Below are 19,013 nucleotides of genomic sequence, written 5' to 3'. Positions count from 1 at the left end.
GGATACCTAATGTGTATGTATGTCACAGTCATTTTCTACTTTTATATGTATTCTAGGGAAAGGAGGGATTTACAACTTTTATTTACTTTTTTTAATTTATTTATTTTTTAAAGCTTTTTTTCCCCCTCTTTCAAATCCTTATCTCGGCAGTAAAAATCTCAGGAATCAATTTAACCTTGGCAATGTTTAGGACGCACAATGCGGCCAGCACTGCACCAGAGCTACGTCCATCCATGGTGGGCGGTAGTCAATGGCCAATAGCCACTGCAAGTGGTCAGGTCTTCTAAAACAAGGATCACATCCTATGTCACCACCCTGGTTCTTTATATATATATTACTATTTCATGTTTTGTTCTAGCGTGCATTTTTCCAAGGTGACAAGGGCATGAATATTAGTTTTAATATTGAATTAATGCTGGAAATAGATGGCTTTTTAACTTGTTCTGCTCCCTTATAAGGAGAAAACACCGAAAGCTTTGGATCCAATGTGACGATGTATTTTCTATAATAGGGTCCATTGGGTTTACGTCATAGTGTATACAGAGCACTATGCTATGCAATTTAATTCAGCGCAGTTGATGGAATCTGCAATGCAGATGTGAACACAGCCTAAGGCAAGCAGCAACTTCCTAAGGGCTGTGAGCATGTGTGCAAGTACACCGGCTCTGAATCATTCCCAGTCCAATTTTTCGGCGCTGCTTTCAGCAGAAACATTTTGACACAAACTATTTTAGAAAGAGTAAGCGCAATGTATTCCCAATCCAATAAAGCCCATTCATAATTAGTATTACTCCTCCAATTATTATATTCCTGATTAATATATTATTATTATACTAATATTAGACTTCTCCAATAATGAATATTTTCCCCTGGGATTTACTGGTTCTGACAGAGGCTTTTCACTTGATCCCTACTGAAATAACTGCACATTGGGGCAATTCAAGTGTGCATGCAAAGAAAATCTATTATTAACCCCTTCAGCACTGAGCCAATTTTCGTGTTTGCATTTGCGTTTTTCCCTCCCCATATTCCAAGAGCCATAATATTTTCATTTTTTTAGTTCACGGAATAATATGATGACAAATTGTACTTTGTAATGGCATCGTTCAGTATCCAGTAGTGTTGAGCGAGTAGTATTCGATCGAATACCTCGACGGCATAGGAATGCGTGTAATCGGCCGAACACCAAGGGGTTAAACACATCGAATATTCAAAGCGTTTAACCCCTTGGTGTTCGGCTGATTGCACGCATTCCCATACCTCCCAACTGTCCCGATTTCCGCTGGACATTCACGAATTCGGTGTCCTGTCCCGCGGTCCTGGTCGGCAGGAGGTATGCCCTCCGGACGCTGATGAGTTGAACATATAAGCGAGTAAAGCAGGAGCTGTTACAGCTCAGCTCCTGCCTTACCGCTGCGTTCCGACTTTGGCGTATGTAGGCGCGATATGATGACGTCACATCGGGCCTACGACTATGTGAGTGTAGTGAGAGAGTGGCAGAGGAGCATTGGAAGGTGAGTATAAGTATTTGTTTGTGTTAAACATTGAGGGGAACATAATGTAGGGGGCCTATGAAACTGGGGGCAGATGAAGAGGAGAACGGCATGGCATAACACTGGGGCAGATGAAGGGGGGAAGGCATGACACTGGGGCAGATGAAGGGGGGGAGAACGGCATGACACTGGGGCAGATGAAGGGGGGGGAGAACGGCATGACACTGGGGCAGATGAAGGGGGGGAGAACGGCATGACACTGGGGCAGATGAAGGGGGGGAAGGCATGACACTGGGGCAGATGAAGGGGGGGAGAACTGCATGACACTGGGGCAGATGAAGGGGGGAGAATGGCATGGCACTGGGGCAGATGAAGGGGGTGAGAACGGCATGACACTGGGGCAGATGAAGAGGGGAAGAACGGCATGACACTGGGGCTGATGAAGGGGGGGAGAACGGCATGACACTGGGGCAGATGAAGGAGGGAGACATGAATCTGGGGGCAGAAATGGGGGGACATGAATCTGGGGGCAGAGATGGGGGGACATGAAACTGGGGTGGGGGGGCACATAAAACTGGGGGCAGAGATGGGGGGGACATAAATCTGGGGGCAGAGATGGAGGGGGACATGAAACTGGGGGCAGATAAAGGGGTTATATGAAACTGGGGAGAGATGGAGGGGGGGAATATAATTTACAGGTGACTGTAGGAAGATTATACTGTGTGCGGGCACATGAAAAATGAATGAGAACAGGCGGAGTCAACATAAAAGTGGGCGGAGCTAAGTTTGCCGCGGCACGCTGCATATTTTGTCCCTCTTTCAGCTCTTCAAAAGTTGGGAGGTATGCATTCCTATGCCGGCGAAGTTTTCCATCGAATACTACTCGCTCAACACTAGTATCCAGTACTATGCACTGAGAAGCTGAAGAAAAATTCAGAATGAGGTGAAAATGGAAAAAAAAATGCATTTGTGCCAATTTCTTATGGGTTTAATTTTTACGGCACTCACTATGTGGTCAATATGATATGTTACTTGTATTCTGTGGGTCAGAACAATCACGGTGATATCAAATTTATTAAGTATTTTTAATGTTTTGATAAAAAATTAAATAATAATGTTTTAATGTTTTGATTAAAAATTAAAAACTTTTGATTTAAATGTATGGATCTGGCTAAGGCATCTTTTTACGTAGTTTGTATTGATACCATTTTGGGGAAGGTCTGATGTTTTGATCACTTTTTATTAAATTTTTTTTAAAAGGCAACGTTTTGAGAAATAAAATATCGCCATTTGGCTACGTTATTCAACGTATGGGATAAATATTTTAATAATTCAGGCATTTTTGAGCACGGGGATTCCTAAAGTGTTTATTTTTATATGTGATTTGTACTTTTGTATTTTTTTTGTGTGCTTTTATTCTTTAAAAAACTTGTTCTTTTTTTCTAATGTATTGCAGTGTATAATATAATTCATTGCCTATGGCTTCGTATAATAGAACTATAGTAATAGCAAGTCTAGGAGACTTCAACAGGCTCCCGGCTATCATCATAACTAGGGTTGAGCCGATCTTGACTTTTCAGGATCGATTTTGAAATCCGATTTCTGATCATTTTTCATTCGAACCCGATCTCAATCCCAATTCCGATCCCAATGCAAGTCAATGGGATTTTTTTACTAATCGGAGATCGGATTTTAAAAACAATCCTATTCACTATACAGCATGGAATCTAACAATTGAACGCTTTAATTGTTAGAATCCACACTGTGTAGTGATTTTTTTTTAATCACTAAGTAGCAAGAGGATTTTTTTAATCCTCTGGCTACTTAATCCCCCCCGGTGTCCACTTACCTGCAGAGATGGCTGGTCCGGTGCCCGGTGTTCTTCTTCACCTCGCTGCCCCCGCCTCCCAAGATAGGAGAGTGTGGGCGGGTACTGGGAGGGGAGACGTCACCTCCCAGTACCCACCCACACTCTCCTAAGCCACAAGCCTGGGACGCGGGGGCAGCGAGGCGAAGAAGAGTGAGAACACCGGGCACTGGACCAACCATCTCTGCAGGTAAGTAGCTACTAGAGATAATAGCTAGTTTCCCATTAGAATGAATGGATGCAGCCGGCGCGCAGGGGGTTAAGGCTGTGTGCCGGCTGCTTCTATTCATTCCTATGGAACTGTAACGGAGCCTTCACACTGAGTATACACTCCACTCAGAATGATTGGCCAGTAGCAAAGCATTGTGGGAAATAATCACCTCATCATCTCGAGCCCACCTAAATAGATCGTGTTCGGAATTCCGATTGCAAAATTTTCTCGATCGCCGATCGGTTCCGAACACGACCGCTCAACCCTAATCATAACCAATCGGTGCTCTCCGATAGTGTTCAGTGGGTGCCAATTGGTAAAAGAGGCTCCTGCACACTTTAGATGACGCGGTTAACTGTGAAGACTACAATGTTACTAGCTGTGACCGCAGCGGTTAGTGGCAGGGTGACGGGTGTATTATACAGCCAGCATCCACTGTGTATGGGCAGGGCTCGTCCCACCGTGATGTTACAAAAACATAGTGTCACCTTGTGATGTCACATAAACTGGGGGCAGCTGTAGGGGGACATTAAACTGATGGCAACTGAAGGAGAAACCGGGGGCACCTGGAGCACTAATGCCCCCCTCTAGTTGTCCCAACTTTAATATCCCCCTCCCTCTACTTGACCCCGTTTAAACTGCCCACTGTTCTTCTTTCCCCTCACTGCCCCGGGCACTGCCCTCTGTTTCCCTACCCACTTCCGTCACGCTCTCTCGCCCCGCCTCATGTCCGCTATTTATAGTCTACGTCAGCCCCAGCCTGGTAGCCCCGCCCAGAAATGTCTTAACAACGCGTCGCTGATTGGCCGTCTGTGAGGACGACGAGCCTGGTTACCGTTCGCGCCATTGCTCAGAATGCCTGAGCGCGGGAAATTCTATTCGGGCCGAGTACAGCGCACTACCGTAATACTGAGTGTATGAGCGCACTTACCGGGCATCGGTTGTCCTAGGAGCTGTGTGCTCGGGCCTTGTGTCCCGCCTGTCACCGAGGGCCAGGTACTGTGACTTGCAGGAGCCCGGGGTGGCTGCTGCTGCTGCTGCTGCTGTCAGGGTGAGGTGTTGATCTTGTCATTGTCTTTTCTCAGGCCTTGTCTGCACCTTGTACTATAAGACATCTGCATCTTGTGCCCATCAGTGGTGGCATCATGCCCGCCTCCATGAACAAAATCCAGGACGAGCTTGCCGTCTTTGGGCTGACTGTGGATCTAGAAGATGAGGATCTATCGGACAAATGTAAGGACGACTTGGCGCAATAAGTTTTTTTGTTTTCCATATTTATTGGGAAAAATCTCTAAATGATTGCAATGTTCTCTATGGAAGTTTCATGTTGTCTCTGGATTTTGACTTCAAGGGGTTTACCGTAAATGATTAACCCCCTAATCACAGGGTAATGGACTGGTCGCTGGGGGTCCTGCCGCTGATCACGAGAATGGGGGTCGCCTGACTGTGCCCATGTGGCCATTTGCTTTTATGGGGTGAACAGTGCTAGCCAAATTCAGACCTCCACTGGTCCCATAGAAATTAATAGGGCTCCATTCACACAGAGGATTCAGGTCTTCCCCTTCTCAGGTTCTCAGGGAAACCCCAAAGTTCCCTCTGCCACATAAAATATACCGTTATTCTAAGGCCTGGTTCACATCTGCGTATGGGTGTCCATTCGGGGTTTTATCTGCATAAAAAAGTGGTTACCCCACACGGACCCCATAGACTATAATGGGGTCCGTGTGGTTTCTTCTCTGTTTCCGCATGAAAAATGTGGAGAGAAAAGTGCTGCTTGCAGATAGGGAAATGGAATGGCCTGACCGCAGATGTGAACTGGGACCTAATAGCAAAATGTTGGTAGGTACCTATTACGAATTTTGCATTGGGGCGCAGGAGGTTTACGTTACACCTCTAGTCCCAGCGCTTGCACTTCCTGGGATCCTGTGGTTGTAAAACCGCTTTATATGTAAGATATACTTTATACTGCTTATATCAGTCCCGTGACTTTCTTTGTAATGTATCTTTCTGTCTGTACTTGAACCCTACAAATTGTACAGCGCTGTGGAATATGTTGGCGCTATATAAATAACATTTATTATTATTATATTATAATTCTATATACATTTTATCTATAGGAAAACTCTGCGGACTTTCTGAGAAAAGTGCTACAGGAAAACACCACGCCGTGGTTACCCTTGGCACTTTTTCACTCTGGCCCGCCATGCTTGAGGCTGAGACCACCCTTTGTGGAAAAACTGTGTTTGTTGCAGATTTTGCTGCTGTTTTTTTTAATTTTTTTTTTTTTTTTTTTTTAACCAAACCCAAGAGCAGCTTCTAAAGGAACGGTAAAATGTGCAACAAAAAATGCCACTTTTTGCAATGTGTCCACATGTAAGGCCTGGTTCACATCTGCTTTCGGTAATCCGTTCGGGGAGTTCGCTTGGGGACACACCTGAATGGAATACCGAATGCATTGACAAGCGGTGTGCAGTGAAAGCACACGGACCCCATAGACTGTAATGGGGTCCATGTGTTTTCCATGTAGTGTCCGCACGAGTCATGCGGAGAGGAAAGTAGTTCATGAAGTACTTCTCTCTCCGTATGTTTCATGTGGACACCGCATGGAAAACACATGGACCTTATTATAGTCTATGGGGTCCGTGTGCTTTCATAAGCTCACTGCTTGCAATGCGTTCGGTATTCTGTGTGGGGGAAGGTCGCCATGCAGACTCCCCGAACGGAGTACCGAACGCAGATGTGAACCAGACATAAGAGTTAATTCAGCAAGTCCCCTGAACCCAAGTTTAAAGGGGTTATTCAGTTTCTAATATTTCTGTTTGGGACAGAGCAGCTCCCATTTATACCTATGCCAGGAACTGTGCTGCTTACTCACCGTACCACTTGTAATGGCAGGTTTTGGTGCTGCGGTACCAAAACCCACTGCTACAAATCGTATGGCAAGTGAGTAGCACAACTTCCAACATATAAATATCACCAGGAGCTGCATTGTCCCCAAACTGCATATCTGCAAGGGTCTCAGCCGTCAGACCCTTACAGATCTAATGCAAATGACATAGTCTAAGGGTAGGCTATCAATATTACAAACTGGATGACCCCTTTAAACCCCCCCTGAACTGGATGGCTAGTTGGGGCACAGATCACTGATGATCTAGGTTTTCTGTTGAGCATATAGGATACAGTAGTTTGACATTGCCAAATACAGCTTTGAGGGACTGTCCCACATCAAACATTTATGACCTATTCACAGAATAGGTGATGACTGGTGGGCAGCGGGGGGTCTCGGAGTCCCCTCTGAATAAAGTTGTGGAAGACGTGTGTGACCACTGTTCTATTCACTTCTATAGGACTCTGTATTCCCTTCTCTAGTCCCATAGAAGAATAGAGCCATGATCACTACTGCTCTGTTCGCCTATGGGACCTGGGACCCCCTTTCATATGACTGAACCCTTTCGCTATAGGTGTATAAGGTATACAGTCGCAGTAGTGTTCCCTAAGTGTCAGTAATGGAGGTTTCCATCTTGTCTCTCTTTATTCTCTGTACAGTGGTGGAGCTTTGCTCGGTTCACCGGTTGTCTGAGGAGGAGCTGGTCTGTGAATGGATGGCTTTCGCCACTACTAGGAATTTGTCACTCTCCGTTGCCAATCTCTGCACTTTGGAGCATGAAGTAAGTGGAGAATTGCGCAGCCTGTTTTTTTTCTCTTCTGATCCTCCGATGGCAGGTGTCACATTATTGGCATTCTGTAAAATCTTGTTGAAAATTGTAATTGAATAGAAATCTAAGTATCAAAGGCCTTTACTTGTACTTCACCCTCCTTTCTGACATGTGCAATCGCTAACATGCTACAAGTGTGTCCCCAACCTAGAGCTGCCCTTACCCATTAGATTAAAGGGATTATTGGTTTCCGGATATTGATATCAGTCTGGGGGGGAATCCATTTCTCAGCAATGTCGTTCAACTGGTTCAAGGGGCTGCGGCGCTTGGTAAAGTCATGCGTTCTCTTTAATTTGTTTTCCTCAATTTCTCTGCCTGCCATGTACAGTATGTGGTGCTACAGCAATACCCTTCACTGCCGCTACTAAGTGTATGGCATACAGATAGGTGGACCGAGGTAAACAATAAAATAAGGTGCTCAGCAGTGAAGCCAAGAGGCTGACCTAACCCCCCTACCAGTTTGCTGTTGATATCCTATCTTAAAGAGGACCTTTCACCGATTTGGGCACAGGCAGTTCTATATACTGCTGGAAAGCTGACAGTGCGCTGAATTCAGCGCACTGTCGGCTTTCCCGATCTGTGCCCCGGGATCGGTCCCAGTACTGTAGCACTTTACAGTCAGGAGGGCGGTCCTGACAGTCAGTCAGGTACGTCCTTCTCCACAGCAGTGCCTATCACGCTGTACAGTGTGAGCGGGGAGGAACGCCCCCCTCCCCTCCTGATAATACTCGTCTATGGACGAGCACTGTGAACCGAGGGAGGGGGCCTTCCTCCCCACTCACACTATACAGCGCGATAGGTGCTGCTGTGGAGAAGGACGTACCTGACTGACTGTCAGGAACGCCCTTCTGACAGTAAAGAGCTACGGTACCGGGACCGATAGCTCTTTACCCGGGGCACAGATCGGGAAAGCCAACAATGCGCTGAATTCAGCGCACTGTCCGCTTTCCAGCAGTATATAGAACTGCCTGTGCCCAAATCGGTGAAAGGTCCTCTTTAAAAAAGGTTATCCACTTCCATAAATTGATGTCCTATGCCTAGGACATACAGTTTATAATGATAAGATCCTACTGTTGGGACCATCACAGATCAGTGGTTTCCCACTGACCTTGCTACCTGCAGTGCATACTCCTATTACTTTGAATAGAGGCGGATGCGACCCATAGACTTGATTGGGGCACCACCGCAGTACTTACAGATGGGACGCCACAGATCAACTGTTGGCAGGGACTGTGGCACTTGTCAGGGCACTGTCTTCCCTTCTCTCCCCGACTATGTGCAATGTAAACTATGCTAGTGCTGCAGCCCATTCAAACAGCTTATTGGTGGGGTCCAGGGTATTGGACCCCACTGAAAATGTATTCTCAGGATTGGTTATCAATAAGATATCAGTGAGGGTCTCGCTGAACAACTGTTCGAAGGGTCTTCTGCACTCATATGAGCACGGTGTCTGTTTTATAGCAGACGTGATGTGGTTATAGACTAGTCCCATCAAAGTAAATGGGATGAAACTGTAATTACAAAGCATGGCCACTGTGATGCACAAACAGCAGATGGTGTAAACAGTGAAGAGGTCACGGTGTGCTTATGAACTCCACAGCCCCTTTAAACTGCTAATCTCTGGGGGTCCTGGGTGTTACACTCCCTACTGATCTCTTATTGGTGACCTATATTGAGGACAGGTCATTAAAGGGATCCTATCATTAGATATCCTTTTTTCTTACTAACACGTAGGAATAGCCTTAAAAAAGACTATTCTTCCCCTACCTTTAGATGTCTTCTCCACGCCGCCATTTGGTAGAAATCCGGGATTTCTTCGGTATGCAAATGAGTTCTCTCACAGCACTGGGGGCGTCCTCAATGCTGCGAGACAACTCTCCAGCGACGCCTCAATCTTCTTCAGGAACGCCCTCTCCGCGTCTTCTTCCATCCTGGGTTTCAATCTTCTAGGCCTCGGGCACAGCCGACTGTGCATGCCCAGGCCACAAGAAAATGGCCGCTTACACAGTAAGCTGGTGTAAGTGGCCATTTTCTTGTGGCCGCTTACACAGTAAGCTGGTGTAAGCGGCCATTTTCTTGTGGCCCGGGCATGCACAGTCATCTCTGCCGGAGGCCCAAGGCCTAGAAGATTGAAACCCGGGACGGAAGAAGACACAGGGAGAGGGCGTTCCTGAAGAAGATGGAGGCGGCGCTGGAGAGTTCTCTTGCAGCATTGGGGACACCCTTAGTGTTGTTTGAGCGCTGGGGCCCGCCGCCAGTGCTGCGAGAAAGCTAATTTGCATGCCGAAGAAAACCCGGATTTCTACTGAACGGCGGCGCGGAGAAGACCTCTAAAGGTAGAAGAAGAATAGCCTTTCTCCTACGTGTTATCGAGGGGGAAAAAAGGGAATCCAATGATAGGATCCCTTTAATAAACATTTGTTTCAGAACCCCTTTAATTAATTTTACCTTGCAAAGTGTTATCCCTTTGTTCTACTCTTACGAGCATCGATAAATTGGCTGCTTGAGTCTGCCCTCCTTTTTTCCATCCGTCTCTGTAGTGACGACCATTAACCTCTGCACCTTTGGCACAGTCAGAGGCTCACATTTACCTATTTGGTGTCTGTTTATTCAGCCCTTATACTCACTTAACACTCGGTCGCCTTCACATCTTCGTACTCCTGTATAAAGGTTTTATTATTGTTTCTCACTTATAGTAACCATTTTGGAATGTTTTAGCTTTTAGATTAACCAATATGCTCATGAACTCCTCCATGTGTTTTCTTTACGTTTTTTTTCTTTAGATTTTGGACACTGTCTTGTATCATGGCTAGTTACTCTCTTACAGAATATAAGATATTCCTTTAATAGTCCCTCAATGGGGAAATTTCAGTGATACAGTTTCATAGATGGTACAGTAGTATATAACAAGAGAGAAACACATACAAGCTCATGGCAGATAGAGAAATCCTAGGAATCCTAGCAACTAAAATGAAAGAAACACAGACACACTGTGTGAATATACAGTATATCTGATAGATTTAGTTAAAGCTTAGTATTTGTGTGTGAGATCTATGCTATCACATATGCTAGGTTCACACTTGCGTTGTGGTCTCTGTTATTTGGGTCCCCTGGGAGACCTGAATGACAGAAAGCTGATCTGCTAAAACAGCGGTTACACATGGACACCAGCAGAGTTCTATGGGCGAGTCAGTGCAGTGCCGCAATTCACGGCCATTACGGACATGTCCTATAAATTGCGGACCACGGTTGCGGCCCGGCCACACCACGGTGGTGTAAGAGGCCACATTGAATATAATGTGTCCGCAATTGAAATCCCTCAATTGTGGACCATTTGCGGACTTACATTACGGCCGTGTAAGACCAGCCTTAGAATGTGGCAATCAAAAATAGCAGCAAAATAGGAAGGTGGTTAAAAAACCATCTGGTCATAGTGCTTTTTAAAATAAAAAACAAAATGCACGTAAAGTCATGAAAAAGGCAACTGGAAATGTGGGTAAATACTGTATATGAAACAGGCTTAGACTTTGTTCACATCTGCGTTTGGTATTCTGTTCGGGGAGTCCGCATGAAGACCCCTCCCCCTCCGAACAGAATACTGAATGCAAGTGCAAGCACTGTGCAGTGAAAGCACACGGACCCCATAGACTATAATGGGGTCTGTACTTGCCGTGCACTGCCCGCACGAATCATATGGACAGGAAAGTAGATTGTGAAGTACTTTCCTGTCTGCATGATCCCTGCAGAGATCTGGCGGCAACTACACGGACCCCCATTATAGTCTATGGGGTCTGTGTGCTTTTACTGCTCCAGTGTTTGCACTTGCGTTTGGTATTCCATTTGGGGGTCCTCATGTAGACTCCCCCCGGACGGAATCCAAACGCTGATGTGAACGAGGGGTGACACTCAGTAAACAATATTACCAGGGGAGGCCATGTCACCCTTCCATATGTTATACTATGCTAGGAACCATCAGAGCTATTTCGTACAGTTTGATGGTTATAAAACGGTTAAAAAAAAAAAAAAATCAGACTCTGTTTTTTTTTAGGCTGGAACAAGAGGGGTTACATCCATTTTCAATTTGGGCTTTGGCACATTTATTTTATGTTTGCCAGTACACACAACCACAATAAAATAATCCATATATTTATGATATCATGCTATAATACAATATTTGTTTGATATGATACTATAATAAGATATTGTGTTTTCTGTTTCCTTTTAGGTTCTGAATAGAAAAAACTCCAGGCGTCCACAGTTGAAAAAGGAAAAGCATTGTGGTAATAGGGACTTTAACAGCATTCAAGAGCTGTATCCTTTTTAAAAAAAATTTCCACGTTCTACTATATCTATACTGTAAACCCAGTTCTGACATCCAACTCACAAGTCTGATGCACCAGCCCGGCATGTCCTACACACTTTTGCAGGTGTCAACTCTATATTTTAGCTGATATCCTGATGCAGTGGCCAGGATCAGCAGCGAATGCCATTTTAAAACAACTAAAATAAAATCTAGATTAAAAAAAATGCATTAGGCAAGGTCAAGGTTCACACTACCGTTGGATACCGTTATGAAGGTGTCTGTAAAAAAAAACAAAAAAAAAACCCTTTTATAAGATGTTAAAGGGATTGTGTCATAACAAGGATCCTATCTATACTGCTAGTTTATGTGGCTATAAGACTTTTCCTAAATACACTGCTATATCAAAATTGCTTTGTTTGGCTGCTATCTTAATTTATTCACTTCATTGTTTACATGCGTTTCTATGACCACAGCCCAGACCAGTTTATCCACTCAGTTGTCAAGTGACCGGCTTATCTGCTCAGTCCCCAACTAGCCAATTAGCTGCCTGCTCTCAGGGGTGGAGGGAGGGGCTGAGTGCTGGGAGCAGCTCTGAGCTGTGTATGTCTCTGCCACAGACAAGCAACGGAGCTCCTCAGATAGGGGAGGGGGGAGGTGAGAGCTCCAGGATTTCTGAGCTGTTTTATCTCCTGCTCTTCCACTTATCAGCTGGTTTAATTGAATTTGGCTGATAAGGGCTGAGATAAGGATTCCATTACCTCTGTATGTGTTATAAACTGACTCAAATCCAGCTCTGCTACCTCAGCCTCTACATCAGCTTCATACTGTGGTAACTCATTTACAACTAATCCCTCATTACTGAATGCAAACATAGCAGACAGCAGAGCAAGTGAAACCCCACCCACCAATGTGCCGAGAAATCCAGGAAGTGATGAGAGCACAGAGCCCTGCAGGCTGGTGAACAAGAGTTATGGGAATACCCCTTTAATGAATCAGTTAAAAAAACAGACACATTAGGATTAGTTAGTGTCTGTTTTTTATACTGTCTGTTTTTTTTCCTTTTTCTCCTGCTTTCTGAGCATGTGCAGAAAAAAATGGACACAAAATTATGGACAGTAACTGATGGCTATCGGTTACTGTCTAAGTCCTTTACCCATAGACTTCAATGTTTAAAAACAAATTACGGACGCCTGTCATCTGGCATGAAATGTGTTTTTTTTTTTTTTTTTTTTTACAGACACAAAAGTCCTGCATGTGGGATTTTTGTTTAATCTGTGAAAAAAAAAAACCTGATATGTGACGGATTGGATGCATGACGGTCGCTAACGGACACCAGATAAAATCCTGTTTAAATAAATGGAAATTTTAACAGATTTTATCTTTTTGCGTCCCTGGGTGGGCACGAACCAAATTTTAACGGATTTGTGACTGTTCTGATGCTAAAATCATGTAACGGACAATAGCAACAGACACTACTGACGGTCACCAATGATAGTGTGAACGCCCCCTTATACGTCTCGCAAAAATTGTCATTGAAAAATATGAATTGTCTGGCAGAAAACAAGCTCTCTTATAGTCATATCAATGGAAAAATAACAAAGTTAGAGTCTTCAGCCGGTAGAAGTGTAGGATATATTAAATGGCGCGTCATAAAGGCCAAAACTGTCAGTGCTGGTACAGTGTGCATGTTACCGTAAGCGACTGCTTCATATCCTTAACTTGTTCAAGTATTGAGGTGGAGACTGCAGAGGAAGACCTGCTAGATTCCTATTCCACGCCTGCCAAAGTGAGTATAAGGAGAACTCGCAGGATTTGTCATTGTTACCCCTCGTTCACATCAGCGTTTGGATTCTGTCCGGGGTAGTCCGCATGAGGACCCCTCCGAACGGAATACCAAACGCAAGCGCTGTGCAGTACAACCACATGGACCCCATAGACTATAATGGGGTCCGTGTGCTTGCTCACTGAATCCACCCAAGGTATCCATATACCAGAAGCCATGGATACCATGCAGTGGCACAGGCACACATTGGCAGCTATGGCTCCACTATTTTTTTTTTTTCACTGGATGCATAGGGCAAAAACATCCACCGTCCCCATCTCTTACTTTTATAACGGTGGTTGTATTTCTGGCCTCACTTTCCCACAAACCACATCCTGCTTCGTACCTTTTGTGGCCTGGAAAATTTTCATACTAGTTATAACAGCCAATAACAGACCTCAGTAATAACCTTCACAAATTGCATGTGACTGCCGTGACTAAGGGGACTAAACACAAACATCTGGGGACCTGTATTCTCAAGACAAAGTCTTTTAGGGACAACACGGTGACTCAGTGGTTAGCACTGCAACCTTGCAGTCCTGGGTTTAAATCCTGCCAAGGACAACATCTGCAAGGAGTTTGTATGTTCTCCCCGTGTTTGTGTGGATATCCTCCCGTACTCCAAGGGGAAAAAAAAAAAAAAAACGCTCTTTGCTGGATTATTGTTTGCTTAGTATTATTGACTATGTCTTCTGCTCACTGTTGCATGGATGGTTCTGCTCAGTTGCCAGCATTTTCTTAAACTGTCTTCCTTGTTTCCTCTAGGGATCCCAAAAACGTAATTTATCGACACCTGAGAATCCACAATCGAAACGCATTCCTTCAATGAGCCGGAGTCCCCATCTTCTTTTTTCACCAGCCAGCTTCTCACCCAGGTATACCCATTAATTTTATATATAGTCAAATTTTATTAAGGGTATATATAAATACAGGGAAGGGGGATAAGCAACTACCCATTAATTTTAATAGGAAAATTCAATCAAAGAAGAGAATAAATGGAAAGGGGTGGGGGGGAATCTGATGGACCACTAAAGGTATCACCACCAGGAGAACAGTATTTCTAGCCAACTATAATACCTTACACAGAGACATATGGAGAGGTGAAGGGGTTATCCACCTTTTGTAATATTGATGGCCAATCCTTAGATAAGCCATCAATGTTATATTATAGATCTATGAGGATCTTCCACTCAGAACCGCAGCAGATCAGCTGCTCCTTATAACGGTCTATCATTAGACAATCAATAGTAAATAACATCTTTAATAAAGGCCCCAACTGGCATCCGATGCACTTTAATGAATCAAATTCATGCCCTTGTGCCAGATGTCTCATACACCTCGCACCAGTTTTTTGGCATGGGTTACAATAAATCTGTTGGACCGAGACATCCCTGCCTCCCTTTGTCCACATTTACAGAAAAAGTAAGTGAGGCGCAGAACAGGGGATGTGCTACATCTTTGGCTGAAGAGAAGGCCCCAACTGGTGTGAGGTGTGTCTGAATTATCAAGGGGCGCTGGCCTATTAGTACATCAGCTGGTCATCCGGGTGTCAGATTTCTTGTATAACTCGCACCAGTTTTCTGGCATGAGTTATAATAAGTATGTTGGGCCAAGGCCTCTCCGTTCTCCAAAAAAACCCCAAATGTCATAGATGGGTTAATAAATTTCCCCGGTGGGACAACCTCTTTAAGATAAGACGGTGGTGACCGATCCTTGCCGGCATAAGAGATTTACTCAGGCGTTACCTATAATGGCCGCTGCCAGAGTGTATAAGTCAGCAATTACCATTGACAAGGGGAACGGTGGTGTCCAATTGTAAATCTATATATAGATTTCCAGGAGGAACAACAGAGGAAAGGAATAATGCAGAATTATAACTAGACTATCTATTGCATGGTTGAATGTATTTACTGATATGAGGTACAATAACAAATCCTTAACTTAAAGGGGTTGGCCACTTTCAGACCAATATTGACAAACAAATGTACAATAAAATGATATATCCAATATACTTTCTGTATCAATTCCTCCCAGTTTTCTAGATCTCTGCTTGCTGTCATTCATTCTGTTACTTCTAGAGGATAAAACTCTGACTATGGTCATGTGATTTACGGTCCATGGTCATGTGATGAGCACACAAGTGCCGCTCGTTAGTCACAGCACAATAATCAGACATTGGCCTGGTAATCAGCTATACACCTGTGTGCTCATCACATGACCATGGACCTCCCGGCTCTCACAGCACAGCGCGATTGGCTGTGCTGTGAAGAAGGACGTCTCTGACTGAGTGTCAGAGACGCTCTTCTGACCATAGAAGAGCTACGGTACCGGACCATAAGCTCTTCACACTGGGCCCACATCGGGAAAGCCGACAGTGTGCTGAACTCAGTGCACTGTCAGCTTTCCGGCAGTATGTAGAACTGCCTGTGGGCAAAATGGTGGAAGGTCCTCTTTAAACATTGAGATGGAATGAAGGGGCTCATGACACTGGGGGCAGATGAAGGGAGGGGGGAGAACGGCATGACACTGGGGCAGAAATGGAGGGACATGAATCTGGGGGCAGAGATGGGGGGGACATGAAACTGGGCGCAGAAATGGAGGGACATGAATCTGGGGGCAGAGATGGGGGGACATGAATCTGGGGGCAGAGATGGGGGGACATGAATCTGAGGGCAGAGATGGGGGGACATGAATCTGAGGGCAGAGATGGGGGGACATGAATCTGGGGGCAGATGAAGGGTGTATATGTAACTGGGGGAAAGATGGAGGGGGGACATATAGTTTATGGGTGACTGTAGGAGGATTATACAGTGTGGGGGCACATGAAAAATGAATGGGCGGAGTCAACATAAAAGTGGGTGGAGCTAAATCTGCCACGGTGCGGCCCGCCGACTGGCTGGGATCTTGCTCTGCGGCCCACATGCTGAGTTGAGTTTGAGACCCCTGCTCTAGAAGTAACAGAATGAATGACAGCAAGCCGAAATCTAGAAAACCTTGAGGAATTGATACAGAAAGTATATTGGAAAATTGTATATCTTTTTATTGTACATTTGTTTGTCATTATTGGTCTGAAGGTGGCCAACCCCTTTAAGACTTAGGGGAAAAGTCAACTATGTAAGTTTGAGTTGGCAAGGTATGCCAAATTTTTCAAGCGAACACAAGTGCCATGATATATTTGGTGAAACACAATAGACAATTCTTTCTGCATTAGTGCCACCCCATCACAGAAGTACAGCTCTCGCTCAAACCGCGGTGAAGTAGTGACATCTTTCGGAGAAGTACAAGGAACATCATGGAGCGGTGGAAACGGCAAAAATTCCAAAATAGAAGTCATTACCCTTCAGGAGGAGGAGTCGCTGACTAAATCATACAAGTACATGTTTCAGAAGCTGACAGACATCAGAGATGGTAAGTGTTAAAGGGGTATTCCCATAATCCTTGTTCACCAGCCTGCAGGCTGTGTGCTCTCTTCACTTCCTGGTTTTCTCGGCACATTGGTGGGCGGGGTTTCACTTGCTCTATCTGCTATGTTTGCAGTCAGTAATGAGGGATTGGTTGTAAATGCATTACCACAGTATGAAGCTGATGTAGCAGAGCTGGATTTGAGTCAGTTTGTAATACATACAGAGGTAACGGACTCCTTATCTCAGCCCTTATCAGCCAAATTCAATTAAACCGGCTGTTAAGTGGAAGATCAGGAGATAAAAAGTTCAAAAATCTTGGAGCTCTCACCTCCCCCCTCCCCTATCTGAGGAGCTCTGTTGAGACATACACAGCTCAGAGCTGCTGCCCAGCACTCAGCCCCTCCCTCCCCCCCCTTCCTGAGAGCAGGCAGCTAGTCACTGAGGGACTGAGCAGATAAGCCCGTGGTCCGGGGCCATGGTCATAGAAACGGAGTGTAAAGAATGAAGTGAATAAATTAAGATAGCCACCAAACAAAGCAGTTTTGATAAAGCAATGTATTTAGGAAACGTCTTAAATCCACATAAACTAGCAGTATAGATAGGATCCTTGTGATGGGACAACTCCTTTAAAGTGTGCAAATTCTTCACTGAAAATATTTGATGGATTTGGTTTTCTAATATGATGATCTTAGAACTTTTTGACATTGTGATAAACCGCAGATTGTTGTCGGATCCTGCTGTAGTCTGCATCTTCTGCCCCTCACTGCTTTTCTTCTTGTGTGCCCTCCTATAGCTGTGGGCAGTAAAATAGAAGAGCTTGGCGAAGCCTTGAAGACTCATTTCCATATTGAAGAATTTACATCTGTCTCTTTTCCAGCTCAAGTAAGTTTGTGCGGCTGCATTACATGCCTGAACGCGGCTGAAACATGAATTGGTTTTATGCAGCTTTGCTTTGCTGTCTAAATTGTAAAATTGTTTGGGGTTTTTTTTAATTTAATTTTTGTTAATGAACACATTTTGCAACACCAAGTTCACATTAGCGTCGGCCTATCCTTTGTTTTGGTCCCTTGACCAAACGGCGGACCTCTACAACAGCGGTCACACACTGAGCCCAATAACTATAATGGGATACATTGGCTATCCGTTCTTTTAAGTCGGACTTGCAGCTCTTTTTCGTCCAGCGATTTTTGACCCAAAATCCAACGTAGATGTGAACAGAACCTTTCTGAGCTGCGGTGTCCATATGTAGATTGAAATAAACCCTTAATGGTAATCACAACCTTCCATTGGCCCGGTCTCCTTCCTGATGTTGCCGGGAGTTACAGAGACCGCTGAATGCAGATCTTATACGCGGTTTCCGTAACTCCCATTTACTTCTGTGGGACGTACGGAAACAACAGTCACATTCAGCTGTTTCTGTAACTCCTGATCTGGTAGTTGGGAGTAGGGGCTGTAGCTGACCTGGGCAAACCCTATTAATTGGGTCCTCTAAAACTTCATATTATTAGTCTGCTCACAGGATTTGTCATCATTATGAGATTTATGGGGGTCCAAAACCTGGCACCTCCACTGATCAGCTGATTTCTCCAGTGTATATACTAGACTTCACTTGCTACTTGAAATCGTGGCAAGTACAGGTGTAGCCCAGTATATTTAGTGATTAAACACTATGGTTAGCGCACTGTGTACGGGAACCCAAATATGTTCAAAGGGTTTGTTGAGATCAGGCAATCTAAGACCCTGTTCACATGGGGCAAGAAGGGGCGGATTTTGGTGCTAAATCCACTTCATAATCCGCTCCCTCACAATAGCAGTCTATGCATGTTGCTGCTCACGGAAAAAAAGAAGCGAGCTGCCCTTTCTGCGGGCGGATTCCGTGGCTGATTCAGCCTCAGCGTCCACCTCGCGGCAGCACCCTCCTGACCAGGCTCATTTGTTTGAGCCTACTCCGGAGCGGGAAGCTGCGACAGTCGTGGCAGGCGCATTTTGGCCCTAGTCTGACGCAGCTTCCTGCGTCAGAATCAGGACCAAAATCCGCTGTTCTGCGCCCCGTGTGAACGGGGCCTAAAGATGCCCCAAATTTAACACAACGCCTCCTGCTGGATGATAAATTTGGTGCATTTTAAACACTTTTGTCTAACTTTACACCACTTATTGAACTGCTTACTTCGTGCAAATATTTTGATGTGTGCAGGCG

The 19,013-nt window shown here is 44.9% G+C and overlaps 1 protein-coding gene across 1 annotated transcript in view; it reads left to right on the top strand.

Annotated features, from left to right (window-relative positions):
• The first annotated feature begins 4,387 nt into the window (after positions 1-4,387).
• Positions 4,388-19,013, top strand: part of POLA2 (DNA polymerase alpha 2, accessory subunit) — a 35,117-nt gene continuing 20,491 nt past the window's right edge. Inside the window, exons 1-8 of the mRNA XM_075281437.1 lie at positions 4,388-4,567; positions 4,657-4,804; positions 7,118-7,239; positions 11,513-11,598; positions 13,319-13,376; positions 14,178-14,287; positions 16,624-16,820; positions 17,610-17,698. Coding sequence (XP_075137538.1) covers positions 4,717-4,804; positions 7,118-7,239; positions 11,513-11,598; positions 13,319-13,376; positions 14,178-14,287; positions 16,624-16,820; positions 17,610-17,698 — 750 coding nt within the window. The 5' untranslated portion in view covers positions 4,388-4,567; positions 4,657-4,716. The remainder of the gene's footprint in view (positions 4,568-4,656; positions 4,805-7,117; positions 7,240-11,512; positions 11,599-13,318; positions 13,377-14,177; positions 14,288-16,623; positions 16,821-17,609; positions 17,699-19,013) is intronic.

This window comes from Leptodactylus fuscus, chromosome 7 (assembly GCF_031893055.1).
Source record: "Leptodactylus fuscus isolate aLepFus1 chromosome 7, aLepFus1.hap2, whole genome shotgun sequence".
In the NCBI taxonomy this organism is placed as follows: domain Eukaryota; kingdom Metazoa; phylum Chordata; class Amphibia; order Anura; family Leptodactylidae; genus Leptodactylus; species Leptodactylus fuscus.
The sequence above is the reverse complement of the archived record's forward strand: the minus strand, read 5'-3'. Positions and strand labels throughout refer to the sequence as shown.